The 22,609-nt window shown below is 42.7% G+C and overlaps 4 protein-coding genes across 4 annotated transcripts in view; all 4 read right to left on the bottom strand.

The window, feature by feature from the left end:
* Positions 1 to 22,609, bottom strand: part of LOC146517808 (odorant receptor 131-2-like) — a 244,355-nt gene that overhangs the window by 209,237 nt on the left and 12,509 nt on the right. The gene's annotated exons all lie outside the window — the stretch shown is intronic.
* Positions 769 to 5,882, bottom strand: LOC146517811 (odorant receptor 131-2-like). The gene is made up of 4 exons (XM_085161256.1): positions 5,674 to 5,882; positions 4,858 to 4,921; positions 4,454 to 4,573; positions 769 to 2,832 (listed from the first exon to the last, which is right to left on the bottom strand). Exons 2-4 carry the CDS (start codon positions 4,903 to 4,905, stop codon positions 2,017 to 2,019), a joined length of 984 nt encoding a protein of 327 aa, XP_085017382.1. The 5' UTR covers positions 4,906 to 4,921; positions 5,674 to 5,882; the 3' UTR covers positions 769 to 2,016.
* LOC146517810 (odorant receptor 131-2-like) lies at positions 6,103 to 7,795 on the bottom strand. Its single transcript, XM_085161258.1, has 2 exons — positions 7,608 to 7,795; positions 6,103 to 7,447 (listed from the first exon to the last, which is right to left on the bottom strand). Exons 1-2 carry the CDS (start codon positions 7,752 to 7,754, stop codon positions 6,638 to 6,640), a joined length of 957 nt encoding a protein of 318 aa, XP_085017384.1. The 5' UTR covers positions 7,755 to 7,795; the 3' UTR covers positions 6,103 to 6,637.
* Positions 13,744 to 17,455, bottom strand: LOC146517809 (odorant receptor 131-2-like). Its single transcript, XM_085161402.1, has 2 exons — positions 17,103 to 17,455; positions 13,744 to 16,853 (listed from the first exon to the last, which is right to left on the bottom strand). Exons 1-2 carry the CDS (start codon positions 17,253 to 17,255, stop codon positions 16,074 to 16,076), a joined length of 933 nt encoding a protein of 310 aa, XP_085017528.1. The 5' UTR covers positions 17,256 to 17,455; the 3' UTR covers positions 13,744 to 16,073.

Here is a 22,609-nt window from a genome sequence, read left to right as displayed (position 1 = left end):
AAAGAGGGATGATTAGATTTAAAAATCATTCTGTTTCACTGCTGACACATCCACATTCACATTTTATATGTTAATATCATCAGAGAAAATATACAAATGAACAGAAGAAAAACCTTTCTACAACTTTCAGCCTTTACAAACCAACAAAATAGGAAATATTCATATTTTAAATATTGCATTAATGTATCCTAAAGCTTTGATAGCAAGAGGTGACAATCACAGGCTAGAGCGATGTGCAAAGACATTAAACAGACAGACGTCAGAGCCTCTCACCTGCTGACTCCCTGACTGAGCCTGCTGGCTCTGATGAGCCCCCTAAATATGATCCGTCCTCTACAGGATGATGTCAGATTACTAATTTCAAAACTGGAGCTTTGAGTGGTGCAAACCACAGGACACCACTGTTGTCATGCAGCCAGGCAATTACAACATGTTGCTGCGTTTAATGTAAAGACATTATATCCATGTCCAAAGCTGCTGAAGACCATAAAGTCAGAAAAAACCAAGATGGAAATGCTGGAAATGATTTTGTAACAAAAAGAAATCATGGCTGAAAGGCAAGTCTGGGTCAAAATGCAGATTAAATCGAGACCTTTCATTTCGATCATTTAACCTACATCATGATGCAACCCTTAAAAGGTTCACTGAAAATTAACATTTTGAGCTTTATTCCAGATATTAATGATTAAAACCCCCAAATAAAACATCCAGAGTACCAAAGCTTGTTTTTGTATTCCTCATCATAGTCATGAAGTGGGTTTATCTGGATATATTCTATGACATTAATGCTCAAAGTGGGATACATATAAATTGTTGCTCAACAAAAATAAGATTTTGGTTTTAGAATAATTGACTCAGTATCATTTTCATATCTCCTGTGATGAGGAGTCAAAAATGATGTGACTTCAAAAGCACGTAGCTCTAATTTTAATGGGGGTAAAATTATTTTTTGTATTAAAAAAGCAGATTTTGAGGTCAGCTGAAACTTTTTTTAAAGCTTTCATCAGATGGTTTTTATCTTGCTTTTCCTTCAGGCTCCATTTGATTTCATTCAGTGTCCCATTCTGCAGTTTTAGTCTGTGAGACGGTGGTGAGCTGGATTTGTGTTAGAAATATAATCAGCAACATTATTTTGCTTGACTGACTTCCTGCTCACTGCGAGTCTCAGCGAAGGATTAGAAAAAGGCCAACGTTGGTTATCAAGTAAACCTGGGCAGGTGTTAGTATACCAGGATGAGCCCAGGAAACCTGCTGCGAGAAACACAGATTTCAACATGTTACGCAGCCTTTCTCTGTAAAATAAATAACATAAACCGAGACATCAATAAACTCAGAATGTTTTCATTCAGTAGGTTTTACAGCAGACAATAGATTTTGCCACAAGGTGGAGCTTTTTTCTATTGAGACTGTGCATATGGGAGAGGTGCAGCTCGGTGTAGCAGTGTCCACAGTATCCTGAAGGATAAATCAGTCTATGTGCTTCCTCTGCATGCTGGGTTTGGAGTTTATCTCTGTCACTGAAGATCAGTGCCACATTTAAAATGGTTTGGCTTAATGAAAGTGAACACAACTCTTACGAAGAGTGTAGCGGAAAAAGAAATGTGCCGACCTCTTTAAGGTGTCTGTACTGGAGTCCAAACTGCAGCTGAAAAAACAGATAAGAGTCTGAACTGTTGCTAACACAGAAAAAGTCAGTGCTTCATATCAAACCATAAAAACATTTTTATGGTCTTGGGTAATGTGTCCTTTATTCTCCCACACAAATGATTTTTTTTATCCCTGATTTAATTTGTTGGGACGTGGCCTCCCCAACAGACTGATGGAGTTCAATAAGCATTCGCTCCTTTTAAACAGTTTGTTTTCTCCTTAATCTCCGAGACATTCACACATTCAGACCACATGAAATTAGATATTTGCTCTTGCCAGGATTGTCAACATAAAATACATTTTTATGTATTTATTTTTCACATTAAAACATTGCAAATTAAAGGTTTTCTTCAAGCACTATACAAGTCTCTATAAGTGGTTTTTGTCCTCGGGCGTTACTTTCTTCACTTTGTTTCTGCATCTGTTGCTCAGAAAGTACATCTTGAGGTACTCCCTGAACTTCTTGTCTCTGACACCGTAGATGATTGGACTCAGAAAACGGGGCAGGATGTAGACGATCAGGTAGTTTGCAAATCTGATTTCGAGGATCCGACCTGGGAAGATGATGTGCAGGACCACCTCCACGCTAGGAGAGACGTAGGAGAGCATGCACATAGCCAGCTGGGCCCCATGGAGGAGGATGGTGTTCCTGGCTTTCTGGGCTGATGTCTTATCTGTGGAGAGGGCTCTGGCTGCAAACAGGATCCTCAAGTAGGTGACGACCAGAATCAGAAACACACAGGAGAAGTAGATGATATCAAAGGCTTGCCTTTTGTACGCCAGGATCGGGTCTTTGAACACATTCTGGCGCAAGCAGAACACCGACTCATGAAAGAAGCTCAGAGACTCGGTTGCAAGTGTTACAAACAGATCTGTAATATCAGGAGCCACACAGATGAACCAAATCATCCCGATGATGACGTAGGTCCTCCTCACGGTGCAGATTTGGGTATACCGCAGAGGTTCGCATATGGCTATGTAGCGCTCGATGGCCATGGCAGCTAAGTTGACAGGGGTGTTTCTGGTGGTGAAGACTGCCACCAGGATGAAGAAGCAGCAGAAGGTGACGTTAATCTTGTAGAAGATGTAGCTGAGGATGAAAAGCATGATGGTGACAGTCAGCTGGATGGCATCGTTGATCACCATGTGGTTGAAGAGGATGTAACGAGGGTCGTCATGAAAGGTCTGAAGGAGGAAACAGAGGGAGTGAAATGTGCTGTGCTGTGATACTTCTGTGTGACAATCCTCAGTGAGTTTGCTGTAGAGGCACATGAACCACTTCTCCATCTGATGCATTCAAACCTCACTGCAAATTTCCAGACATGCACATTAATCGTAAACTCCAGCTTTAAATCACAGCTGTGGACAAGAGTCACAGCGACCTCTATAGAGAGGCAGCTGAGAGGAAGCAGAAGGACTCTGTGGTTAACAGCAGCAGAGGTTATTGTAGAGGTTTTGTTTCTCCATGGACGAGTCACAGCGACCTCTATAGAGAGGCAGCTGAGAGGAAGCAGAATGACTCTGTGGTTAACAGCAGCAGAGGTTATTGTAGAGGTTTTGTTTCTCCATGGACTAAAAAGAAAAGAGTGACGGGCGTAAGTAGAGTTTGGGGGAAATACTGCCTCAAAAACAGTTTTATTAGCTGCGGTTTCAGGTACTCTTTTTTTCTAAATTCCATAAAAGTAAAACATCTTCTGTTTTTAGACACATTAAGGACGAATAACAATAAGCAACTTTTACAACCCTCCAAATTTTTGTATCACTCACTCAGCAGCAGGATAATACCGGCCTTATCATCAAATATGGAGTGAATATGCCTGATGTCACTCACGGTCAGCTGCTCTTCAGTTTGTCTTTGCTGCTGTTGTTAGTACAAAATGCCTTCAGTGTCTTACTGGAGTGCAGTGAAGCACACACTCTTGAAACAGCAAGATCAAATATCAAAATCTCTGCTATATCTATAGTTAAACATGCTTTGTACGTGTGTTTTGGTACTTTCTTTTCTTTTTTTGTCACCGTTTTTCTCTATGTGTTGACCTTATAATGACATCTTTAAATTGTTTTGTGTAATTTCCTGTAAGTATGCACTAAACATACATTTATCAGATCATACATGTGTGTGACGGTTATGTTCTGTGGGTGCTGCAGGCCCATATGGAAAAGAAATAGTAAAAACATGATGATTTACTCATGAAAGTGGCCACTTTCTCACTACTTTCATATATTTTGTTAGTAAGTAATCAAAACATACAAGTTTCATTTATATAATTTTTCAAGGGATCTTATCTGTTTTCACTCTTGTATGCTTTTCATACAAGTTTCATACAAGACAGATACAAACTTTATAAGATTTATATATATCTTTTCCATATGGGGGGGCCAGAAAACCAAAATATCATATTAATAACATGTTTTGGATTAATAATTATAATTCATTCATTCATTATAAATGACAGGATAAATAATAATATGTGACAAATAAGGTGCTCTGTGTGTGTGTGCGTGTGTGTATGTGCGTGTACGTGACAGACAGAAGGCCAGCACGTACACAACTGAAAACTATACGTGTAATATATTGAATAAATGTTTTAATCAAGAACCTCTATTAAAAGCTTAATAAAAAGAATATAAATGACTAAAAGATAACAATGAATCATCTGGAATAAAAGGTTAATATGATAACAGTATGCATAAACATTTTAAGGCCATCTTAAAGCTATCTGTTACATTGTTAAGGCAATGATTATACTGCAGATTATATTGTACTGATAAAATACTTTTGTTCAACCCCACAGCGTGTGTTTACCTGGTGTCTAAAAAACGTGACCACCAAGGTGCCGTTGATGTAACTGAGTGTGAGCCAGACCAGAACCACGATCAGGTTCTTGACAAACGCTGTGGTGAAAGTATCTCTGATGAGCAGCAGCTGATCCAGCAACGAGAGACAAGAAATTCAGTTTATCTGCTTCTGGTGTCTGTTAGCACACACAGGAAACAGGAAACGGAGAATAACAGCAAACTACATCTTCATAGTGTCTGCACTGAATTTTCCTCTTGTAGCCTTGATCAAAGTACATTTTACTGAGCAGACTTTCAAGTTTTAGTAATTTGTTTACACCATAAAGTAAATCAACATGAGGATTTTATTTAAATATAAATAGATTTATATTTTAACTGATATAATTATTTACTGGAGCTGCTTTACTGAACCTGATAAGGGACGGTCATGTTGCCTCTGAAACCCAGCAGTGAGCTCATCCTTCACATGTGAGACCTGAGGGAGGATGGACACAGACAACACAATACGTGTTTAAATAACTCATTCTAGCACAACTACATTAATAGTAGTTTCATAATTTTAATAATCAGTTAAAAAAGAAAATCTTGCATACCACGATTTAAAAAGTGGACACTTTCCCCTAAAATAAAGGAGCTGTGTGTGAGTTTTACAATTTTACTGCCACATTATTATGAATTTCCTACTTTGTTCTGAGTCTGTATTTTAGTCTTAGCTGCTGATGCTTTAACAGATCAGATTTTTTTGATCTCCCCCTTTACCTGTCTGACACGAGCGTCGGTCAAAACTCAAACCATTCTCAGTTATTATATAACTATAATATCATACATGTTAACAGCAGATTCATTTAGGTCTGGGTCTATGTTTAAATAAACATTTGATTAAATAAAAACTGCCATGCTCTTTCCTTTTCATCACAAAGTTATAAAATTGTGGTTTTATTTCAGTTAGTGCAGTTTTATTCCATATAATGTTAATAAATGTCTACCTGAGCACTCAAAGGGCTTTATGTAAATTGCTTCATTTACCCATAAACACACTTTCCATCTAACATTCACACACATTCAAATTGGATGGATGAATCAGAGCAACTTGGGGTTGCTGCCTCTAGAATGGCTCTAGAATATCAATTAAAATATAGAATATAGTTCAATTATATAAATAAAGGAACAGAGTAACTGCTGCCATGCAAACAAATTGACAATGCAGAGATTTTAATGAGGACCTACCTGAGTCCAGGTGAAACACAGAAGGCAGGTAGTGTGAGAGCGGAGCTTTTATAAGCGTTTCAGTGTTTATCACAGGAGGGGAAGCTTCGTGATGATGCGAGCGATGGTGCTGCTGTGATTGCAATGGTCTCAAGCATTTCACTACAATTATTTTAACCAGTTTTGCATAATCAAATATGAGATTTGAAAATATAATCAAATGGTTAAAAAATAACAGAAAAATAAATGTTAATCTATGTCAGCTGTACCAACTCATTGCTTTTACTGTAAAGCAGGGGTGGGGAACTCCAGGCCTCAAGGCCCATGTCTTGCAGGTTTTAGATGTGTCCTTGATCCAACACAGCACAACATTTCTTGAAGTTCTCCTGAGGCCTTTTAATGAACTAATCATTTGATTCAGGTGTGTTGACCCAGCGTGAGATCTGAAACCTGCAGGACACCGGCCCTCAAGGCCTGGAGTTGCCCACCCCTGCTTTAAAGGGACCAGTCATGCATAATCCCCCAATAAAGTCTGAAGCATGAATGCTCTTTGTCACAGTTTCTTAAAAATATATGAATCAGTCGCAGCAATTTTCATTATCCTTAATTTAAATGATAAAAAGGCCAAAAAGAAGAGGAGAAAATGAAGCATATTCTGAACTAAGAGGACTTTATTTATTATTTATTACCAAAGCATGATGCACAGTACCTTCTTAAACCAAAAAACCCAAACTAACCTCTGATCATTTAAGGCTGGTGGTGAGTTTTTTCTGCTTTACCTTTAGTGTTTTCATTGCACATTAACATGGAATTTATACAAAATGTCTCATCATTTCTTGACTAATCCCAGTGGATATTTTCTTTTCATTGAATAATTATAAAATACGCTTTATAAAATCAAGCAATGGTATTTATTTATTTATTTGCAGCATAAAAAACACAAATTAAGTTGATAATAAAGTTTTATACTGTTGCAGATGTAACATTACGTGAGGCCTTTTTGTAAAGTAGTGGTGTTTTCTGGGTGGGTGATTCCTCTCTCACTGCAAACGAGGTACCTTCTCACATATTTCCTGAACGTCTGGTCTCGCAGTCCATAAACGATGGGACTTATAAACCGTGGTATGATCTGGACAATGACAAAGGAAGCAAATCGTATGGGAATTTCCCGGTTCGGGAATAAAAAAAACAAGCTCTGTTCACAAATGGGCCTCACATAATTCAGCATAAGTAGCAGCACCTGAAAACCATGAAGAAGAATAGTGTTTCTGGCTTTTTTGATGTCACCGGTTAGTCCCTTGGCTGCAAATATAATCCTAGCATAGGTGTATATGAGTGTGAGCCAGACCACGACAAGACAAACAATGTGTGAAGCGTCCCTCTTGTTCAGGCTGTATGTGCTTCTGAACACAAAATCTCTAATGCATCTCACTTTAGAGTGAAAGCACTGCAGAGGCTCTGTAGCCAGGAGGATGAACAGGTCAGGGAGGATAGAGAGCGCACTGGCAGCCCAGATCAAACCAATCAGAATGTAGGTTTTCTTGACTGTACAGATCTGCCCGTGACGGAGAGGCATGCAGACGGCGATGTAACACTCGATTGCCATGCCGGCCAGATTTAATGGGGAGTTGTGGGTGACGATGACGGTAATGATCAGCAGGATGATGCAGAAAGGCACGAAGAAGATGTGCAGGGCGTAACTGATGATGAGGAGAAGAGTTGTCAGGAAAAGCAACATCATGTCATTGATCACCAGGTGGATGAAGAGAATGTAACGAGGGTTTGAATGTAAGATCTGTAGAGTAAAAACAGTGAATCCACACATGTGAGGGAAACAGGATTCATTTTAAAGCAATTTGATGATGTTTCTGCAAATGGGCAAGAAAAGATTTTCACTACATGGTACTGAAAGCCGACTCTACGGTTAGCAATAACTGACGCAAAGTTATTTATACCTGATATTTTCTGAAGGTGTGGATCAGGGTGCTGTTGATGTAATTAATGGTGATGCAGAGGGTTGCAGCTACTATGTAGTTGGTCAGGAGGGGATTCTCCTCATACGAGGTTAGAGTGGAAGAGAAATTGACTGAAGACAAATTCATGTCTGACACAACAAATCCTCCCAGTCTGAAATGATCACACACACACAGATGGTGTTGGAGGTTACTGTGTGGCATTGAAAAGGCTCAAACATTCTTTTTTTTTTTTTTTTGCCTGTCCCGTTTGGTTCTTTTGCCATCAGAGTTATTGTCTGAAGGCGAGGAAAGATGCCCAACGGATTTACTTTACCAAATTGACCATCCCAGCCTTGCCGTAATGGTCTATTTGATTCTTCTTTTATTGTTTATTTTATTTATTTATTTATTTTATTTTCACTTGCTAGATACGGGACAGACTTGAATGAGGAAAAGAAAAGGGAGAAAGGAAGAGGGGGAAAAACAGCAGAGAAGAGGGACGGGGATAAAGGGCAAAAAAACAAAAACCAACTAAATAAGCAGACAAAAAATACATATATCAATCACCTGGATCACCTGTTGAAAAAGAAAAAAAGAAAACAAGCAGAAGAAAACGAGAGCAATACAATAAACAACATCATGATGATCTATGGGAATATAACAGTAAATATTAAATATTAAACATTATTGTGCAGCACGTAAGATCGACAGCACACAGTGTGCTTTGAGGTAGGAGCCAAAAAGGGTGTAGTTTGTGTGTATGAGCACCCGTGTGTACACCTGTGAGCATGGACACGCTTGTTTTTAAAAGGTTCCTTCATGTAATGATCTGCTAGAGGGTGTGGGGTGGCCACAGCCCCGTTCTCCAGGGCATGAAGCAGGGATGGAGGAGATCAAGACTCCAAAGGCTCAAACATTCATGAGTAAAAGAGCTGTTACAGTGCAGCGCATTGATCTGTGAAAGACACTTGATGTTTCAAACACAGCTTGAAACTTTATCAAATCACAACTGCTCACATGTTCTTTACTTTCTTTGTTAAAATCAAACCTCCATCAAACAAATCCAAGTGACTACAGGAAACTGCATTCATTACACTTCTTCACTTCAGTTCTAACTGCAATAAAACTGCTAAGACAACACTTGTAATCTAAAAATCTAAAATTAAAAACCCCCAAAAAGTTACAATTATATAACAAATATGGCAAACAGCAAAAAAGGATATCAAACAACGACACAGTAATTTATAGTCTGCAAAGTATTTCCAGTCCAGTAATGCAGTAACAGTACACACTAAATAAAGATTGTACTTACCCTCACAAACAACATGCTCTATGCAAGGAGTGCAAGGAACTTATATAGATGCCAGTGTTTGCACGCCGGCTGCTTGCTTCCTCCATCTCGCCAAGAGGTTTGGAGTTTGGGATAATCCCAAATGATGTTATATGTAGTGATTGGTTGTTTAGTCTGTTTGGTTGCATCATTATTTTGCATATTTGCCCACTTCTGGTGCACACGAGTGAAAAGTTCCAGGATGAAGAAAAAAATTCAACACAGATGTAAAAACAAAAAACTGGAGCCACATCAAAAATGAGTTGATCCCTACAGACTCTCACTTTAACTTCCTGAAAGGACAGTTTTACAGTCTGCTTTAAAAAAAGGTTTCATTCCTGGTGTGGAGTTCCTCCCTTTATAAACACGCTATGTTGGGTGATAATATTTTCTTTTTCTCCTGTTTAAAAAAAAATCTTAACAGGCATGTCTGCTAATCGGAGTCACTAAAATGGACTTTGCATGTTTATGCCACTGGTGCAGTATCACTGTGCAAATTGTTACTGATTTAACGTTACATATATTAGATATATTTGTGGTTTTGTACTCTTTGTACTCTTTTACCTGAATCCACATGCCATGAGACAAATGTTTTCAAAAACATCATCATCATCATTTATTTATATAGCACTTTAAAAACACACCTGGTAGACCAAAGTGCTGTACAATACTAGTATGCACATAGTAATAAAACCAGAAATAGCAATAAAAAAAAAAAAATATATATATATATATCAGTTACCCAGAGAGTTAAAAGCCAGGGAATAAAAATAGGTTTTTAATAAAGACTTAAAAACTGGCACTGATGTAGTCTGTCTAATATGGAGAGGAAGGTTATTCCAAAGCATCGGTGCTGCAACAGAGAACGCTCAGTCTCCTCTAAGTTTCAGCCGTGACTTTGGGACCGAAAGCAGCAACTGCTCAGCTGACTGAAGGGAACGAGTGGGGACGTGGGGCTTCAACGAGTCAGACAAATAAACAGGTGCCAGACCATTTAGAGATTTAAAAACCAATAAAAGGACTTTAAAACGGGTCCTAAATTCATAATTCGTCACCTATGAGGTGTTTTCAGTTAATCTCTTAAACTTATACTTTCTTTTAAATTCTTACTCTTTTTGTTTCTTCCCCACAGGCAGTGGATCTTCAGGTGAAAGTAAAAAACTGGCAGTTCTTCTGGGATTTGGGGAAAAAATAGACAAGAGAAAATAATTTTGTATGTTGGTCTGGATGTCAGCTGATTTAGCCTTATATGAATTTTTACAGGTTCCTCTGATTACAGTAGGTGGGAGTTACGAGCTGAGCTGCTGGTTCTTTTGGTGCCTCTCTTTTTGTTTGGTTTTCATGTTGCTGAGTAACTTTTGTTTCAAGTCTCCTGAAGTGCTCAGATTGAGATTTTTGATAACTGTGAAGGTGTTTTTCTTTATCATGATGTCTTGTGTGGACATAAAAACCTTTTTATATTTCAGATCATTATAATAATAATAATAATAATTATTATTATTATTATTTATTTGTAGAGGTAAGCATCAACGACACAGAGCTCTCAGTTCTCACTCCTTCTTTATTTGTCTCCAACATCAACTGAACATATCGCGCCACAAAACACAGGAACACACTTCCTCAACACTGGGTGTGAGTGGAGCCCTCTAGTGGTCCGCCACACATGCCCCCCCCCGAACACCCAGCAGAACTAGTCCAGGACCCGGTGCTTAAGTAAATGGCCGGAACGGCTGAATCGGGGGGGGGGGGGTGGGGAACTGACAGAGGGCAACCCAGCCCGAGAGCGAGGCTGGCACTGGCGGTCAGAAAAAGCTGCAGACGACTTGGACTCCGTTGATTTTGGGTTGCTCCTGGGGGAAAAAACAGAATCCATCAGCCCGGTGGCAGGTGGGCGGCCGCGGCGTGGGGCCTGGGCCGGGACTACCTGTTCCTCCTGCATAACATGTGCAGGCTTAAGTCTGTCAACAGAGACAACCTCCTGCCGACTGCCAAAGTCCAAAATGAAATGTTTGTTGCCTGGTTTAAGAACCCTGTATGGCCCGTCATATGGTGGACGCAGCGGAGTCCTATGGGCATCGTGCCTGACGAAAACGAAACGAGCAGAGTCCAACGAACTCGGAACAAAAGTGTCAGGCAGGCAGTGGTGCACAGGACCAGGAACAGGAAATGAGTCTCTTGGGGGGCGAAAAGGCAACAAAGAGGTATCGAAACATGGGGGAGGGCTCTCAGGTAAGAATTCCCCGGGGACCCGGAGGGGCTGGCCGAGGACCAGTTCAGCCGGGGAAACCCCGAGGTCTTCTTTAACCGCGCTACGCAATCCCAGCAAAACCCACGGAAGACGGTCGACCCAGTCGCCACCTGTTAAGGAAGCCCGGAGCACGACCTTAAGTGACCGGTGAAACCGTTCGCACATCCCGTTGGCTTGCGGGTGGTATGCTGTGGTGCGGTGGACCTTGACCCCCAGGCCGTCAGCCATAGCAGACCAAAGCTCAGAAACAAACTGGGGGCCCCTGTCCGAGGTAATGTCAGCAGGGGGACCGAAACGTGAAACCCACGTTGACAAAAGTGCCCTGGCCACCGTCACCGCTGTCGTGGACGCCAGGGGTACCACCTCCAGCCACCTGGTCGTGCGGTCCACCACAGTCAAAAGGTGCGTGAAACCCTGTGACTGCGGTAAGGGACCAACCAGGTCCACATGAACATGATCGAAACGCCTACCCGGGACACGGAAAGGTTCGAGGGGTGCCTGTGTGTGCCGGTGGATTTTCGAGCGTTGGCATGGGATACAAACCGCCGCCCATTCTTTCACCGTCTTGCGAAGGCCCGGCCAAACGAACCTGGCGCTGACCAGCTTGACCGAGGCCCGGACGCCGGGATGAGAGAGGGCATGCACCGAGTCAAAAACACGACGACGCCACGAAAGGGGAACCACCGGGCGGGGGCGGCCGGTGGAAACGTCGCAAAGAAGGTGCGGACCGCCGTTCCACACCGGGGTGTCCTCCAGCACAAGGCCCGTTTTTGCTGACTGAAAGGCAAGGATACCCGGGTCAGCATGTTGCTCGGCGGCCATGGCAGCGTAGTAGACGCTGACATACACCGGAGAAACCAGCACACGTGAAAGACAGTCAGCGATGTGATTGGACTTACCAGCCACATGCTGAATGTCTGTGGTACATTCTGAAATGGCCGCCAACTGGCACTGCTGGCGTGCGCTCCGTGGGTCAGAGACCTTGGACATCGCAAACGTCAAAGGTTTGTGGTCAACGTACGCAGTAAAGTTGCGACCCTCGATGAAAAAATGAAAATGTCCTGTCGCGAGGTGCAGGGCCAGCAACTCCCTGTCAAAAACACTGTACTTGCGTTCAGCATCCCGGAGCGTACGACTGAAAAAGGCGAGCGGTTGCCAGAGACCTGAAACCCGCTGTTCCAACCCCCCACCCACTGCCATGTCGGACGCATCGGTGGTCAACGCGATCTCCGCCGACGGAAACGGGTGGGCCAGCAGGGCGGCGTCAGCCAGTGCAGACTTGGCTGCGGAAAATGCATGGACGCGTTCCGGCAGCCAGTCAACCGGATCTTTGGCTGTTTTACCTTTTAAGGCAGCATAGAGTGGCTGTAGCAGGTGGGCAGCTCTGGGGAGAAAGCGGTTGTAAAAATTTATCATCCCCAAAAACTCTTAACCGACGTGGGACGCGGAAAAGCTGAAACAGCCTGGACTCTGTCAGGCAACGGAACCACACCTTCAGCGGAAATGCGGTGCCAGAGGAAATCCAGAACAGGCAACCCAAACTGGCACTTGGAAGGGTTGATGATCAGGCCGTGCGCTGCCAAACGCTGGAAAGCCTGGCGCAGATGGGACTCGTGCTGGCTCGCTGAGCAGCTGGCCACCAATATATTGTCCAGATAAACAAAAATGAACAGCAGCCCACGCAAAACGGAGTCCATCAGCCGCTGAAAGGTCTGGGCGGCACCTTTCAGGCCAAACGGCATGCGCAAAAACTCGAACAAGCCGAAGGGGGTAATGACAGCAGTTTTAGGAACGTCTTCAGCGCGCACGGGAACTTGGTGATAACCCCACACCAAGTCAATTTTAGAAAAAATCGACGTTCCGGCGAGATTGGCAGAAAAATCCTGAATGTGGGGGATGGGGTAACGGTCATTCTCCGTGGCATTATTTAAATGGCGGAAATCTCCGCATGGCCGCCACCGACCATCTGATTTGGGCACCATGTGAAGTGGAGAGGCCCATGCACTGTTCGAAAGCTGTACAATGCCAAGCCGCTCCATGGCTGCAAACTCTTCCCGAGTGACGGACAGTTTTGCGGGGTCGAGGCGGTGCGCGCGCGCGAACACCGGGGGCCCGACCGTGGGAATATAATGCTCAACCCCATGCTTCGTTAGCTAGAGAAATTAGGGACAGACAGCAATGGAAACTCTAAAAGCAAATGCTGAAAAGCATCCCTGGAGGTCACTACATTAGCCCGAATCAGGGGCTTGGCGGACCGAGTAAAACAGGGTAGCGAAGAAAACGAGAGGGCATCAATTAAACGTCTGTTAGCAACATCGACAAGCAGTCCATGAGCACACAGAAAATCAGCGCCTAAAATAGGTACAGAGCTAGCGGCAACAACAAAGTTCCACTGGAAATCCCGGCCATGAAAACAAACAGTCACCAACCTTTCCCCAAACGTTTTGATGGGAGAGCCATTAGCTGCAATAAGCTGTGGCCCACAGTTTGCTGCTAGTCCGTCTGCAGCGGTAGGGGGAAGGAGGCTCTTCTGGGTTCTCCTAGTTCTGCAAGCTGTCATTCTTGTTTACATGCACCTCACACCCTTCCTCCCCTTTTAAATTCTGTAACTACTTCACTTCTATTTAGTACATAGGGATCTGCCAGGGCTGGGAGCCGCCGCCAGTCTCCTTCGAGACCTGCTGCTGCAGCTCAATTCAGGTCCAAGCCATTCACCTTTACCAACTAAAATGCTGTCAAATCTAAAATGAGGATGTGGACGTGACTTTATATAAATGACACTGAACTGAATTGAACTGATTCTGATAACATCTCTGGAGTGGGTAACACTCTTAGAGATTATTTCCTGTGAACTAAAAGTAATACGAACTGAGAAACTCCCATTTTTAGGTTGGTTAGATGCTGAAAGACCACGTCTTTCATGTGAACATGGAGGGGAAACCCTTGGTATGTTGAACTCTCTTTGTATGTTTGTGAAGGTTCTCAGTCATCCAGGTCATCATAGTTTAAGGAGCTTGAAAAGAAAAGTGTCTGGATTTCTTTAAGTCGTTCACACACATGGACCAGTACCTACTCTTTGACTTCCACTACCCTCTGCAACACAAACTTGGAGTAATCAACCCATCTATGTCCACTGTGAAGGACTATCTTTGAAAAGAGGTGTGCCTTCCGACACCAACTCTCTGCCATCTATAATCTAATTTTGAGAACGGCCCAAATGCCTGTCATGTTCTGTGCAATATTTTTGGCTCATGTGCAATTATTTTGGTCCCAGTCTGTTTCAATGTTTCCTACACATACACCATGTATATAGTTCCACTCACATGTGTATACATATACACTGTTTTTTATTTTATTCTATTTATTTAATTATTTATTTATTTTCCGCCTTCGTTGTATATTGGTTTCTCTTCTTCTTACTTTAGCACCTTTGTGGTTCAGCTACCCAATATCGCTGTGCAAGAAACTGCACAATGACAATAAAAAGCTCTAAGTCTAAGTTAATGCCCACTCACATCCTGGGCCATTTGATCTCAGTAAGTCACACAATAGGGTGGGGCTATGTTTCACAATGGGTTCACCTGAAACCTTGGCTGATTGTGACCCACACATGTTTTCAAACCTAGGCTCTTGGAGGATCAATAGGGGCTTCAGGACCCTCTTAAGGAAACTCCCAATAGCCCTTAAAAACCTGGGCCTCTGGGATTGCTCTTAGAACTGAATACACTTCTTGGATGAAACGTCTTCAAGAAACTTACAGAAGTCCGGATGCTTTTCTTTCCAAGCTCCTTAAACTGTCTTTGTAGTATAGGGCCCAGGATGGACTATGGCAAAGACATAAATAATGAGGATCATTTGTACATGAATAATGAAAAATGGTTGGTTTTGGTTTTAAAAAGCCTCATCTACAGAACTGAAGATGGTTTTAGAAGAAGAAGATGGCTTTAGTTGATCTCTAATAAGAAACAACACATTTACACAAGTACTATGACTCTGACAAGAAATAAAGCAGACTACAGATCATGCACTTCTCAAGAATAAAATGTAATAGCACATTAAGGTAGGTGTCATTAGCATCGATCAACATGCTGCTATTTTTATGAGCACCACACTAATGCTGAAGAACTTTCCATTCTGTAAACCTTAGTGTTTTTACCTTAATGCATTAAGTCATTTAAAAATATCACTTGGAATGTATTAGTTAATTAAAGAGAAACTCTTAAACTCAGAAGAATGTATTTAGGATCTTATTTTATCAAGGAAAAATTACTGCATTCAACTAAATATAGATAATATGATAAATAACTGCACATAAGAAATGTCAGGAAAGACTCTTTATATTTCATGTGTCTGAAATAAAGCTTTACTATTTTTTAAGTCACCAAATATTGGCTTGAAAAATCCTGGCTGGGCTCTACTGACATCTTCTGGTGGGCGCTTCTTACTGTTTTAGAGCTCTTGGGTTCCTTCACATTGCTCCTAAAAATGTATAAATTTAAAATATTTTTCTGTATTATTTAGTTATACTTACTCATTTTGCATTGGTTTTTCTGGTAATATCTACTTCTTATGTTGATGGCTTTTGTTTTGCCTTTTTGTGCAACATTTTCTTCCATCTTTATTAACTTTGCTTTCATTTTGTCCAGTTTTATTTCGGTCCATATTTTCAGCTCTCTGGTTGAATTCTGCAGTTTTTGTCTTTCCGAACACTAAAGTGTCTTATAAAATCTTATCTTATAAAATTGCCATATAGTGAAAGTTACTGTTCGACACATTCACTGTGACATTAGATTAGAAAGATATGCAAACAAAAAAGAACAATAGAATAAGATAAACAAAGACTACTCAATCTCAGTATTTTAAATTAAAAGAGCTGATGGCATTGTTTTTAACTTTTGTTAACATTAGCCTTTGGTGAGTAGAACAGATATTTCCTCAGATATCTTCTGAATGCCTTGTCTCGTATCCCATAAACAAGTGGACTAACAAGTCGAGGCAGAATGTGAACGAATACTGAGATTGTGTAGCGAATAGTCAGGACTCCTTTTGGGAACAAGGATGTCAAACCACTCAGCAGCAAATCAAACACGTAGGTGAGCATGCACAGCAGCAGCTGGAAGCCGTGCAGCAGTACAGTGTTTCTTGCTTTCCTGGCGTTTGCAGCAGCTGCCTGTGCAGCGAAAAGGATTCTGAAATATGTGTAGACAAGGGTGAGCCAAACAATAACCAGAAATACAATGTTGGATATAGTTCTCTTCTTTTCTAATTCAGGAAGTCTGAAAACATTTTCTCTAAGGCAGAAGACTCTTGAATGAAAGAAATCTCTGGATTCTGTGGCCAGGCTGGTGAATAAATTTGGCAGAATTGTAAGTGAACTTAGCCCCCATATCACTGTGATCACAACGGTTACATTTTTGACTGTACATATCTGTGAGTGCTGGAGAGGGAAGCATATGGCAATATGACACTCTACTGCCATCACAGCGAGGGTCAGGGGATTGTTCAGGCTACAAATTATGGAAATCAACAATAAAATGATGCAAAATGGGACAGGAAGAGTGAAAATTATGTAACTGAGTACTTGAAGGAGGGTGAACATGATGAGCAGCAGGATATCAATGATTACCAGATGAATGTACAGGATGTAACGAGGATTTGTGTTGAAAACCTGAAGAGAAGGACAGGATTTAGAACATGAAAGGTGAACTATCCCACTAAACATTGAACGGTGGATAAAAAACAACTGCTTCAGTGACCAAACTTGGACGTCCAAAAATATCATTTAAAAGACGTCACTCCAATGTCTCTTTGCGCGATGGAATGTTCACAGTGCAGAATATATCACATTCTGTCATCTAGTATCTAGTTCTAAATGGATGTAATAAATAGATGCAAAATTTATGAGCAGGATACAGACCTCGTGTTTTTTGAATATGTGCAGCAAGGTGCCGTTGACATAGATGATGGCGATACAGAGGACCACAGTTATCACATTCTTGACAATAGCTATGTTTAACGGGTCCCGATACATAACTGTTGTCAAATTCATGGCAGCATTTGAAAGGTTCATGAGTTGGCCAAAAAACCTGTAGACATCATTGATTGTTATGGCAGGTTGTAACACAGAAGGTGTTAACTTTAAAAACACGGCAAAGTTTTGATATCTATGAGCATTCCTTATCTGATCAATAATACTCTTAGAAATCTTAAATATTCTGCAACACTATTACACCAACCATAAAACACCATATCCAAGCATCAAAAGTAATTCATTTTGCTTAGGCAAATAATTTATATTTCAGAAAATGCATTTTCTGCAATGTAATCCACAATAAATTATTTATTCTCATCAATTCAAAAACCTTTCTGCTCCAGTTTACAACAAACTATGTTTTTCTGCACTAAACTCTGCTTTAGTTAAGTGTGAACTGCAATCAGACATTTTCATTAAAGAAAAAACTCCACATGTTTGACCTATAACATTAACTTAGTCACAACGAGCTGGATAATAGTAGCATTCTCATTCAAAGCAGTAACTTAAATGATAGTTGATAATTGCGCCTGGTTGTGTTACAATCAGAGTTATTATATAGCTGATCACATAAAAAAAAACTATACTACACTAAATGATTCAATACAATACAGATCTCAAAGAATATATAAATTGTTTTCATAAACCACCCCACCCACCAAAGAATAGGTGCTCACCTGGTTATGGTTGACTTCTGTCTAATAAGTTAGTAGCACTTGATAATTTATAATAGTGGTTATATGCAAATGGCGTCAGGTGTGTCTATGTGTGTGAGAGAGGGAGATATCCCCTCCCCCAGGAGTGCTCGTACCCGTTAGTGCATGCACGTGTGTATTAGGCACTTTTGCTAGCTCACAAAGAAGAGACAAGAATCACTGCAAATGTGTCAATATCATGCTTTGTCTTATGGTCAAAAATCAAAAAAATAAAATCAAAATTCAAATTTTATTTGTCACATACACAGTCATGCACAGTACGATATGCAGTGAAATGCTTACACAACTGCTTGTGACCTAAAGAAAAAAGAAAAGGCTATGAATAAGATAGGAAATAAATATGAAAATAAACATGAAATAACTGTACAACACAAATTAGAATGAAGGGTAAATTTAACTGGGAAAGAATAAGATAAAATATATAAATTAAAGTTGAAAATAAAATAACTGTACAACAAAATACACAATACACAGTATAGAAATATATAAGAATGTATGAAGAAATATATATATATATATATATATATATATATATATACACACACACACACACACACACACAATAACAGCAGCTGTACAAGTATTAAATGGAAATGAAGAATATAATGTCCAGTGGTCCATCTCCTTAGGTTGACATGACACCAACACATGGTCTAGTGTCTATGTTTAAAGTTTGAAAAGTCAGAGGATATTGTCAGCATTTAGGCTACAACATCCACTAACCCCAGCTCTCCAGCTAACCTGAAACATCTCTCTGTATTATATCTGTATCAGGGCCCTAGGACCAGGGGTCAGCAACCTTTAATACCCAAAGAGCCATTTGGACCTAGTTTCCAAGAAAACACAGAGAAAATTACATTTTATTTATGTAATGAAAACATTTTGAACTCTTAAAGAAATATAACAAAAGGAAAGACACCTAGCTGAACTAAAAAGTTCCATGTAGCAAAGAAAAACTGTTGTGAGCTGCCACCCTCATATCGCCTTTGGGCTTTTGGAACCTTGACCTGAATTTTAAAAAATAATTGGAAAAAAGCACTATGCTACTAAAAAAATGAAAAATAAATATTTGCAAAATTCTGCATAAAAATTTGTTTATTTACTTATATTTATTTTACATGGTAAATGTGTGTGGCGGGGCTTGGTCTGCAGCGCCGCTGCATGGGAGGCGGACGCACCTGACCTGCACCCGCAATCACACCTCGCCACCTTAAAGTCTGTGCTCTCTTTGCTGTTGTGTTGGTGTGTGTCGGCTGTGAGCTGAAAAGCTACAGCCGGCTGTATACGTACAGCAACCGTGTTTGAAAAGTGGTCAATAAAAAGATGCCGAAAAGCATGTTGATGGAAACATTGTCAAGTCTGCCGTTGTAACAACCCTTTTGGGTTATAGCACCACTAGGGGGGGTTGCCCAACTATTGTAGTAGCTATGGGGGTCTCCTAGTGGGTGTGTGTTGTTAGCGGCAGCCATTCCATGCTGCTCATGTTCCATTCTCCAAGAAAACACCTTACTGTTGTAACAAGCTGGTGCTGGCGATACCAATCCCCGCGCATGTATGCTCGGACGAGTACAGCCGAGGAGACCTGGCATTATAAAGTGTAATGTTGCTGACGGCGAATAAAGGTCTGTTATTGGATTTAACCGACTGGCTTCGGGTTATTCAGCTAACCCCCACACCACACGCTGGCTGGACCTGCTAGCCGCTCCTTCCTCGCCAGACCGCTGTTACAAAGTGGTGCCCGAACATTGTTCTCTGGATCTTCATCGTCATCTGGACTGATGGACGGTGGGCTCGGATATATTTCCCATGTTTTTCAACGATCGACACTTTGGCTGAGGTGGTGTGTTTTTTTTTCCTTCATCTGTCTGTATTGGCCGGGCCGATAGGACCCCGTGAAGGAGCCGACTCCCCGCGATTTCAACGATATTTGCAGGCGTGGAAGAGCACCGACCCATCGCTTGACACGCTCGCCTGCCGAGGGAGAGTACTCCGTGAGTAACTGTACGGTCCGTCGGACCACTAACTCAGTGCTATTGGACCGTTACGACATCGGCGGTGCTAAAGCTAAGGCTAAGGCTACAGTGACTTTGACTCAGTGTTCATTCAGAGGGATGTGTTTTTTTGTGTGAAGCATCGAAGCATCAGAGTGTGCACGGACGCTCTCTGACGGATATTAACGCTTAGGTACTGTGTGTGAACGCTCTTTCACTGTCATCCGCAACTTGTCGTCCCCCTTTGTCTTAGGGATGGACTTTATGAGCAGGGCCTCTTTGACAATCCACATCCCCTCAAGAACCGTAGTTATGGACGACATTCCATGCCCAGGCGCGGATGAAGAGGAGGGTTGCTCAGTTGATCTGTTGAGCGATGATAATGTCATTATGACGCATGACATGGTAGAGCCCTCGCTGGAGACCAAAGCTCTGGAGGCAAACCTAACAGATAGTCAGAGAGAACTATTAGTTGTCCTCCTTGAACAATTTAGCAGTATGTTTGATGGTCATTTGGGTCGCACGTGTTTAACTGAACATCTGATCGACACGGGGGACGCGAGGCCTATTAACCTCCCCCCGTACCGCACCTCCCCTGCAAAGAAACAACTAATTGAAGTGCGGGTCCAGAAAATGCTGGAAGATGGCATAATTGAACCGTCCATGAGCCCCTGGGCCGCACCTGTCGTGATCGTTAACAGGTTGGGCGCTGACCCACGGTTCTGTGTGGACTTTAGGGGGCTGAACCAGGTGACTCGGAAGGACTCATATCCCTTACCGCGGGTCGATGAGTCTCTCGACTTCTTGGCGAGAGGTCGATTCATTTCAACATTGGACCTGGCGAGGGGTTACTGGCAGGTGCCGGTCTCAGGGGACTCACGCCCTAAAACAGCCTTTGTTTCCCATTGTGGGCTGTTTCAGTTTCGCGTGCTCCCTTTCGGACTCTGCAACGCACCAGCCACCTTTCAGAGGCTGATGCACAACGTCCTCAGCAGCCTTGTTTACAAGACATGTGCTGTATACCTGGACGGCATCGTGGTTGTGTCCCCTACCTTCGAACAGCATTTGTTGGACCTGCGGGAGGTCCTTGAGAGACTTAGGTCTGCGGGCCTCTCGTTGAAGCTTAAGAAATGCCAGTTCTGCCTGAAGGAGCTCACCTTCCTGGGCTACCGGGTTACCCCGGATGGCATTAAACCGGACAATGACAAAATCAAGGCTGTGATGCAGTTCAGAACTCCGTCCTCAATGAAACCGGTGCGGCAGTTTCTCGGTCTGACGGGGTACTACCGCAGATTCGTACAGAAATATGCTCACCATGCAGAACCTCTGCACGCCCTGACAAGGAAGGATGTTACCTTCCAGTGGGATGACAGGTGTCAGGAGTCCATGGACTTCCTGAAACAGAGCATTGCAACAGCGCCTGTCCTGTCACTCCCCGACTTTTCCCGGCCTTTCTTCATCCATACGGATGCATGTGACCTGGGCTTGGGGGCAGCCTTAATGCAGAAGGATGCAGAGGGTAGGGAAGTAGCGGTTGCTTACGCGAGTCGAGCTCTTCACAAGGCAGAGAAACCATACTCTACGCCAGAAAAGGAGTGTTTGGCTGTGATTTGGGCTTTAGAACACTTTCGTCCCTATGTGGAAGGGCTTCACGTGACGGTTTTGACTGACCACAACAGCCTTAAGTGGCAGATATCACGCCCAAACCCCACTGGCTGGTTGGCGCGGTGGTCCCTGCGCTTGCAGGACTTTGACTTTACCATCGTACATAAGGCCGGGGTGCATAACAGGGTGCCAGACGCTCTGTCTCGCAACCCACTACCTGCACCAGAGGGTCCTCCTATTGAAATCTTGCCAGAGCATGCTGTCATCTGGGGCATGGATCTTCATGCCCAGCCTCCCCTTTTGTTAGAGGACCGAACACAACTAAGGCAGCTGCAGTTGGATGACCCAGGTGCAGGTCCAAAGCTCTGAGACCTGGAGTGTTCCCCCGATCTGGGTTCGGACGCCAGTCCTTCACCGTCCTTGGTGGTCAATGACGGCCTACTCTATTACCGAGGCCCGAAACATAAGCGCTATCTTCGGCCCCAGGAGGAGCTGAAACTGTATGCTCCAACGGCTCTCCGGGGTACCCTGTGCGGTTATTATCATGACCACCCTACAGCAGGTCACCTGGGGATTGCTAAGACACTAGCGAGAATGCAGTCTAGGTTTTACTGGCCCAAGATGGCATCTGAAGTTAAACGCTATGTCTTGTCGTGCCCAGTATGTCAACTCACAAAACCCAGTCAAAGAAAGCCAGCGGGCTTCATGGTCCCCATTACGCCCCAGCGACCCTGGAAATACGCAGGGGTCAATTTTGTCGGACCACTACCTCGCACCGCTTCAGGGAACTTGTACATACTGGTCTTCGTGGACTACTTCTCCAAGTGGATCGAAGTGTGTGCGGTTCGGGATGCGACGGCTCGAGTGGCAGCCAGTAAGTTCATTAACGAGGTGTTTGCTAGGCATGGGGCCCCTAGGTACCTTATTTCGGACAGGGGCTCACCTTTTGTCAGTGAGCTGTTTGATTCTGTTCTCTCCACTCTTGGGTCCACCCACCGCCTCACGACGGCGTATCATCCGCAAACTAATGCAACCGAAAGAGTGAACAGAACTCTCAAAACAGCCATCCGCGCCTAAGTGG

Source organism: Neolamprologus multifasciatus, chromosome 5 (genome assembly GCF_963576455.1).
Source record: "Neolamprologus multifasciatus chromosome 5, fNeoMul1.2, whole genome shotgun sequence".
NCBI lineage: Eukaryota > Metazoa > Chordata > Actinopteri > Cichliformes > Cichlidae > Neolamprologus > Neolamprologus multifasciatus.
Note: the sequence above shows the minus strand (reverse complement) of the source record. Positions and strands in the feature narration are given on the sequence as shown.